Here is a 9,044-nt window from a genome sequence, read left to right as displayed (position 1 = left end):
AACGAGATATACTGAATCACGGCCTTTTCTTTATTAGACTGATGAACACAGAAGAGGCATTTACTAAATGAATAGCCTTGTTCACGAAAATATATGCTACACAATCTTCAATTGAAGAAATAGTAAGAATACAACGACCGGTTTAATGCACCAATGTGTGATGTACTCTTTGGAAATGGAAAACATAAAATCCTGTTTATTCCACCATTTACTGATTAAATCAAATGATGCCAATAAGTAGAATATGCTAGCGCGAATATGCCAGCACGACATTGTACGAAAACCATCCTCCCGTGACATAATTTCAACATGGCATTCTGGGGTTACAAAAGATCAAACATGTCTTTGTTCTAATCTAGAAATTGTAGTTTGATAAATCATAATACAAAAGAAAAATTGTATACCTTTGGTTGATAGAATGAAGAATGCAATCTAAAGCCTTGTCATAGGGTTTTGCTTGTATACCTTTGGTCATTTTGTTACCTTATTAGTGATCTGAGCAGATTATGTATTCTCTGAGTGTATCAATCATCAATAAGACCAAGCCAATTAACATTAGGTTGGCTATGTGTATAAGCCTTGTCCTTGTTAAGCCTGAGCAGCAAGCTGGGGAAAATTTACATTTATGGTGAAATTTTCACTGTATAGTACTATAGTGTAATTATTATCTTTGTCCCAGTATAAGTTCCAATTGTTTCTCTGGAGAATACTCTTAAATACTATTTAAAAAAGATATTTTTGCACGAAATTAATTGTGATATTCTAAGAATTGCTGCTTTTTCATACTTCTTTCGTTCTTTTGCTTCTGGTAGTAACCTGAGTTTATGTTTCAGAGAGTCATGCCCCTTTGGTGCTCGGTCAGTTTCGACTCAAATAGGTATGAAACTTGTCTAATTTTAGCATTCTTGTAACTGTTCTCTAATGGTATTTGCATCGAATTTAGTTGCTTATGATTCTCTGGTAACATGCAGTAAGGAACAGGATGAGCAGTGTTAAGAATATTCAAAAGATTACCAAGGCAATGAAGATGGTTGCAGCATCAAAGCTACGATCAGTCCAAACTAGAACTGAAAACTCACGTGGATTATGGCAGCCATTTACTGCACTTCTTGGGGATGCCCCTGGTATGTATTCTGCCATTAGTCAATAACTCTCTAGCGCTTACAGTGAAAGTTAAAGTTATAATTTCTGATCGAGCCTCTTCTTTGAGCACAAATATACTCTATTTACAGGATTTTTAATGATCCTTAACGTATAATAAAGCTCTAGGAATCCCCAATGTGATAAGATATAGTCAAAGACATTACAATTGTCAGTTATTGTTTACGCATTTGTATAGTAGTCGATTCATCTTGGTACATCTATATTTGATATCCCATTGGTATGCAACGACAGGTTCGCCATTGAAATTGAAAGAGCTGACCTGCTAAGTGATTATCTTACTGTAATATTATCAAGTTTAAGAAAATTAAATTTGTATCCAGAGAGGGATCATCAGGTTTTACAATTATTTATGGTAGAGCGAGTATAGACGTTAGGATACAATTCCATAGTTTTCCAATGAGCAACAAATTGCTCTGACTTTCCTAATATACGAATTACTCTTAAGTCTCTAATACTAGTAACTCTAATCAATATAAATTGCGACGAGGAAAACTTTAGAATAGGAAAAATCAATAGAAGTTAGATTGCAACAACAGTTAGATTGCTGTGACATTAGTTTGTAATTTGTGTTCTTTTTGTTGAATAATTGTTAGAACTACATGTGTCCAGTATTATATAGTGTAATGCCTGGTCTAAGGAGACCCCAGGACCAGGCAACCTTTTCCTTAAACCTTTGGGTTAAGAAATGGGTTAACTGATTTAATCCTTTGGGTTAATGGTTTAACTGGCTTAACCCTTTTCCTTAAGCCCTCTTTAGTTAAACCTTTGCTAAGTGGGGCTTAGTGCTCTCTCATGAATGAACCACCGTAGGTATCAAGTTCGTTGTCGAACTTAAAATGGATGGGTTAGGGTCAAATAAGTACTAAAAAGATGGATGTTTATACTTAACATTTTCATTTTCGAGAGAAAAAGAATAATGGTATCCCCTTATCTTAAATCACAGTTTGGTACTGAATCTGCAGTTAAGGGGCCAAGGGCTAATTCTCCGCTGATGGATCCCCTCTAGTAGGCATCTTCCTGTGCTTGTTATGAAAGAAGTTTTTATTCACCTTTGATTAAGTACTGTGGAAAGGGATTGCCACTGGATGTAGAAGCTTTTTTGTTAATATATTATTATACTATGATGTGCTCAGTAGTGCAGGCTGCTACGCTCCCATTCGTATTTTTATTAAATTCCTGGCTAATTGACACTTGCAAATTTTTGTTTCTGCTTTTGTGCATCTTTTGTTCGCATATCAATTAATGGTGTGATTATTCCCTTTCCAGTTTAAAAGACTTAATTATGTGGTTATTCTGCCTTTTTATTCCCATTTCTAAATTTTTAACCCTAATTTTTTTGTTTTCCGCTTCCAGGTGTTGATGTGAAGAAGAATGTTATCATTGCTGTTTCCTCTGACAAAGGTCTTTGTGGAGGCATTAACTCTACGACAGTGAAAGTCAGCAAGACTCTCTTCAAGCTAACTTCTGGTACTATCTGGAAATAGATCCATGATTAGGTTTGTAGTTATGATTAGGTTTGTAGTTTCCCTTGATAACCATTGATTTTAATGCTTCCTTTGTAAATAGGTCCTGAAAAAGAAACCAAGTATGTTGTGTTGGGAGAAAAGGGGAAGGTTCAATTCTTACGCGATTCAAAGAAAAGCATGGAACTGAGTGTAACTGAGTTGCAAAAGAATCCATTAAATTATACTCAGGTTAGATACCTTTCGACATCGTTATTTCAGATGCAAATAATAGAAGCTCTTTTTTTAGGAAGTTCTTTCTGTTCAACGTTTTGGTCTGTGTATATAAGGATATATTTCTTTATAAGTCTCATAATGATTTATGTGTAATTTTTTTTTCTAATTATGTTGTAAGTTAACTGTTTAGCATGCTGAGCTGAGTTTGATTCATATTTCTTAGGCATTTGGTTGTTATATAGTAACTTCTAACTGACCGTTCTCTTGCTACCCAGAGAGCTAATATCAAATCAAATTTCAAATTAATTAAGCAAGCCTTTGATTCATCAATATTCAGCTCATTGGTTACTCTTTTGTTGAATTCTGTAATAATGTTATTCATCTAATAGCTGAAAATATGCAATGCCTTTGGTTTCTTGCCTAAACTTGTTTATAACTTGATCGGTTAGATATGATAGGCTGTTTATGTTTCCACAGTAATGGACTCAAGGGTGATGGTCAAATGCACAAAAAGTTAAAAATGGTTAATCCAACAACATAGAACAAATTACATTTCCATACTTTAAATGGTACCCATAGAAATTTGGTTTATCAAATTATTTAGTTATGCATCTGCCACGTACAAGCATTTTAGTTAAGAATATTGTTTTTTGGAGAAAATAGTTTCTTCTTAAATGCTAACTTAATGTGAAAATAAAAGATAGAAACTTCAGTTATAGACTTAAAGCTAAGCAGAGAGTTTTGAACTGAAGAAATCATTATGAATTAGTTTAAAAAAGCCACAATGAGATCCATTTGAGGATTAACTACGAGTAGCAGATTTTTCTCGGTGAAGCCGAAAAGGTATTGGTGCAACTTTGAAATGAAGGGAGAAAAAGGGTTTCGTATTACTATTGTAGCGTCACGGTAAAATATTGCAACTGACAATAGTTCCAGATTCAAATTCCTTTGACTCAATTACTTCTCGTTCTCAACGAAGAAAATAGGAGGCTGTTATATTAGGATTGAAACACCATCGTGAGTAGAGCATCTGGATTTTTTTACACCTTAGTGGGTAATATGCTAGATCAGACTCTAGTCTCAATTAAGGTGAAAAAAAGTACATTCGTTAGGGAGTTTTATTATTTTCCTTCAATGTTCTTGACTATTCACAGAATACTGGTCTAGCTATTCTAAGAATGATGGAGCAAATAAATGAAGAAATAAATGATCATTTGTTTTTTCTAAAGGAATATTCAAGTTTCTTAGGGATCTTGTTACATTAGATCTTGTGACATTAATTCATACCTTCTTTCTTGGACAGACGGCAGTGATATCTCAAATATAACCTTTCATGTCACACCGATGTGACAATGTGACATTATTCTTAAATCTATTAAATTGTTTCCATGAAGCTGTATTTATATTGTACTTTTTACCCACGTGCATTTCAAATGTGCCCTTGAACTAACTGGTTTTAGTTGCTCCAGTAGTTGCTTCCATCTTATCTTGCTTCTTTTGTACATCAGGTTTCTGTGCTTGCTGATGATATCCTAAAGAATGTGGAGTATGATGCTTTGAGGATTGTTTACAACAAGTTCCATTCAGTTGTCCAATTCATCCCGACGATTTCAACCATACTATCTCCTGAGGTGATCTTATATTCTTACTCTTTCCACTTCAATTATTGAAAAAGAGGAATTAAATTTTACCTAGATGCTGTATCTCGCAGGTGGTGGAGAGAGAGTCTGAATCTGGAGGAAGACTTGGTGATCTGGATTCATATGAAATAGAAGGGGCAGAAACCAAAGCTGAAGTACTTCAGAATCTTACAGAATTCCAGTTTTCTTGCGTATGTTCGGTTACTTATGAGCTTAAGCATAATTATTTTTTCTAGTCTCATCATTTTCAACCCTCCTTCAAATGAGTTTTTGCTATCTATCATGTATACAACTCATAGTTACGAAGGCTCCATGTAATGATTTCAATAACATTTTGGTTGTCGAGCTCATATGTGGTGCTGTATATCTTTATTTGGACTATTATGTTTGCTGGAACAAGGGTCCCATCTCCTAAAATGGCAGTTAGTGGATAGAAGACCACCCTTTTTGTCACTCAGTTGTGCTTTAAAACAATGCGAAGGTCCTATTGTTCCAAAATTCTCTTAGACTAGGGAGAAAAAGCTTAGAATGCTAATTGGCATAATTCCCTAGCTGCCAGATCTTTGCTGCACATGATTATGGTTGGTGGAACAAGCCTTCATCATATCGAACCTAGAATGGCAGTTAGTGGATGGGATACCACCGTTTTAATCTCTCAGTTGTGCTTTGAAAATCAACAAAGGTCTATTTGTGCCAAAATTCTAATAGGCTACAGCGAGAAGGCATAGAAATAGGAGATTCACAAACTTGCTAAACCAAATAGCTTTTTTTTCTTGACAACTTTCTAAAGCAAATAACTTCTGTAATTCCCTAAATCATATTCTTGTCTAGATAGTTGAATCCCGTTGCTCTCCTATCACAGTTTGTACTGACATCCCCCTACAAAGTTTTAAGGATTATGCATGGCTAGATAATATACTATTTAAGTATTTGCTTTTTGGTTGTTAAAACCTTTGAACTTTAATTTCTGGGGATTTGCAGATGATGTTCAACGCAGTCCTAGAAAATGCATGCAGTGAACTTGGAGCAAGAATGTCGGCCATGGACAACGCCAGCAGAAATGCCGGTGATATGCTTGATCGCCTCACTCTCACTTATAACAGGTCTCGCTGTTTTGTCAAATGGACACTTCTTGGTAATTTGGTATTCACTGTCTATAATACTGACACTTGAAATTTTTTACACCAGGACTCGTCAAGCTGCGATTACCACAGAGTTGTCTGAGATCATATCGGGTGCAGCTGCGCTCAGTCATTAAATGGGTACTCGATGTTGTCTATTTCGAACAATTTGATGTTGTCCTTTTCAAACAGTTTTTTTTGTATCGAGAAAAACTTGCAATAACCTACCAAGGGATATAACAGTGTCCTGGAAGAACATGACACTGATCTTCAATTGATTTTTCGGTTTTTTTCTGAAACAAAATTTTTTAACTCGAGTGATTCTGTGTTGCTTGGATGTCATCTTGTGGTACACCATTATCTAATGGATGCTGTTTTTGTTTCTTGTTTAAACTGATAGATGCTGCTCGGTCCTTCAGTTTAGTTTTGTATTCTTTTTATATTTGTGATGTTATTTACACTATCTATTATGTGAAGATTATAAAAATACGAGTTTTGTATTTTTTTAATATTTGTAATGTTATTTACACTATCTATTATGTGAAGATTATAAAAATATGTACTGTAGCTGTGTGTACCTGCTACATAGCTACCCATTTATATTTTAAGCTAATGAGTAATACTATGAAATGTATTCATTGTAATGTACATATTTTCGCACAACCAAATCATGATGATGAGTAAATTTCGTGAAATTGGATAACTGCAGAACTATGTGCACTAAAGGTAATCCATGATTGTCTTGTAATCATGTAGGGTTAAAAAAATTGTTTTCCTAATTATAATTTTGATGTGATTTTATAATTCATCTTCTTCTTGACAATTTAAAGAAGGAAAAAAAAAAGTAAAAGGGAAAAGTGTTATCCAAGATTAACATTTGGGTTAGTTTTAGAAAACTCTCCTAAACTATGGGGGTTGTCTGAGGAAACCTCCATCAACGATTTTAACTGTAGGAAAACCCCCTCAATTTTGGGAGTCTTATAGATAATCCCCAACTTTCAAAATATAACGTAACCCCCTTTCAACTATGAGGTGTTTCACAAAACCCCTCTAGCATTTATAGTTTTATCAAATAACCCCTAGACTTTGTTAATTCAAAAAGTGTAATGGCTAAAACACGATTGCTTGCACAAAAATAAAAAAATAAAAAATAAAAGAAAGAAAAAAAGTTAAAAACAGCCAACCAAAGTTAAAATAACCCACAATTATTATTATTATTTTGACGGAAGGAACCCGTAATTATTAGTCTTAAATTCAATAAGTTTTGATGAGGAAATAAACATCTTTAAAAACAACCCCGAAATATCAAATTTTTTTAGACATTAGAAGCATGAATAAGTACAGAATTAATAGAAATCTGAAGTTTTAAAAAAGAAAAAAAATAATAATTCCGGTTTTGAGCTGGACCTAGCAATGGCATTAGAGGGAGAAGAAAAGGAGGGAAATACAAAGGGGAGGTGTTTTAACGAAAAATAAAAATAAAAGGCACAGAAAGATAAATTCTTAATCTCTTAGGGTAGTGGGTAGTATGGTCATTTTAAACCACGTGATTTTCCCATGTTGTGTTAGATTTAATATTTGTTACCACTTTTTTTTTTGGTGGGGGATGGGTTCAAGGGGCTCTAAGTGAAGAAAATTCAGGGGGGTCAAATCTTGTTTTGAAGGCATTGAACGGATTATTTATAACGCTCCCAAAATTGAGGGGATTTTTTTTAGAAATTGAGGGATTTTCTGAGACAATCCGTATAGTTGAGGGGAGGATTTCTAAAATTAATCCTTAAATTTTACTATCCTTTCATGTTCATGTTTTAAGATGAACAAAGATCTTAAATACGACCCAATCACTAGTGCAAAGGAGACATGTCCCAATGGTTGTAACCGTTGGGGCAGGTAATGTCCCCAACGATAGGGGCAGAAAAAAACTCGTTGGTGCAACAAGCGTTGGGGCTGAAATGGTCCTAGCGGGTGAAAACTCTACACCAACGGCTCTGATCGTTGGTACCTGTAAATATTTAATTAAATATTCAAAAAATAATTTAAATTATAAAAAAGACACCAACGGTTGCAACCATTGGTGCTAAATCTTGCATCATCAGTTCCATCCGTTGGTGGGCAACACAATCACCAACGTTTCAAATCGTTGGTGCAAGTTTCGTGCACTAATAGTTCTGAAACTTGCACCAACGATCCCAACCGTTGGTGATTGCATTTTTATTTTTTTCACTTTTGTTGATTCCTCCTGCCATGTTTACATACACTTCATTTCCCACAAAAATACATAATATAACTGTTCACAACATATATATTCCCACGCATAAAGCCAAAACAAAAGATTGACAAGAATCTGAATATGACACCTTATAAATTTCTCAAGTCCCAAACATAAAGAGGATATCCGAAATATATAAATGTCTTAAATATGTTAAAAGTACAACTCACGACTGAGTTAATCGAAAATAATCAGCAAAAGCTTTGCGAATGTCCTTATTGCTGTAGCCTTCTTGTGTAAAACCCCCTAAGACGCCCCCAGCACGCCTCCCAATCGACTAGCAAGAGGATTTTGTATTGAAATATCCTGAAGAGAACGTTGAGCAGCAGATGTAGAATCCTGAGCGTCCGGAGGAGAATGGGCAAAAGTCGGCGGAGTAGTAGCAGGAATAACAGGTGGTGGATGAGTGGTCTGAGAATCAATCTGTAAAATAATACATAAAATAAATCGAATTTACACTATATACATCATAAATAGTGATTGGTATAGACCCATTGTGCAAATATCAAGTTCCAAAAGTACATAACTCACCCTTATAATACATAAATCAAAAAGTTTTTGGAAGGAAAGTTATTATCAACTTAGGACTTGAGTACATATCAACTTATGAATAATATTAACTAGACTATAAACAAAACTAGAGGTCTGTACGTGAGGGGTTCTTCTTTGTAGATTGCTATCGTAATTTATAACTCATTAGGAGCCCGACGCTCCTCTTTCTTGTAGAACAAGCTGAGTACTAGAATTTGAAGCCCAAATTATCACTACTCTTCTTATAATAACATTGCAAACATATAAACATGACGGTAAAAAGGGAGATGATATTTTGCAGGAGAAAGAGTTCACTACAAGTAAAAGTTAGACAAATATATTTAAGCTATTTTGAACAATGAGTAATGTATGTTACTATAACTTAACCGTTCAACCTTAAGATCATGCATTTGAAATTAACTAATACAAGAGTGTAGATTCGAGGTGGAGAATTGTAGATTCGGCGAGTGTATGGAGTTGACCGCTGAAAAAGTCGAAGGAGTGCTTTTGGGCGTTTGGCGGTCGACCGGCAGTGGAGCTGCGGTCGACCGAAATGTGCACGCAGATGGATTTTTGGCTCTGGATATTGGGCAGTCGACCGGACATGGAGCGGCGGTCAACCACGTTTGGTCCAGAGAGT

The 9,044-nt window shown here is 35.0% G+C and overlaps 1 protein-coding gene across 1 annotated transcript in view; it reads left to right on the top strand.

The window, feature by feature from the left end:
- The window catches only part of LOC109850259 (ATP synthase subunit gamma, mitochondrial-like), a 6,418-nt gene extending 429 nt beyond the window's left edge, over window positions 1-5,989 (top strand). The window contains exons 2-9 of the mRNA XM_020420233.1: window positions 834-877; window positions 972-1,124; window positions 2,518-2,631; window positions 2,731-2,858; window positions 4,352-4,474; window positions 4,555-4,674; window positions 5,465-5,586; window positions 5,672-5,989. Coding sequence (XP_020275822.1) covers window positions 834-877; window positions 972-1,124; window positions 2,518-2,631; window positions 2,731-2,858; window positions 4,352-4,474; window positions 4,555-4,674; window positions 5,465-5,586; window positions 5,672-5,741 — 874 coding nt within the window. The 3' untranslated portion in view covers window positions 5,742-5,989. The remainder of the gene's footprint in view (window positions 1-833; window positions 878-971; window positions 1,125-2,517; window positions 2,632-2,730; window positions 2,859-4,351; window positions 4,475-4,554; window positions 4,675-5,464; window positions 5,587-5,671) is intronic.

Source organism: Asparagus officinalis, chromosome 7, assembly GCF_001876935.1.
Source record: "Asparagus officinalis chromosome 7, Aspof.V1, whole genome shotgun sequence".
Lineage (NCBI taxonomy): Eukaryota > Viridiplantae > Streptophyta > Magnoliopsida > Asparagales > Asparagaceae > Asparagus > Asparagus officinalis.
This window is presented reverse-complemented; position numbering and strand designations above follow the sequence as displayed.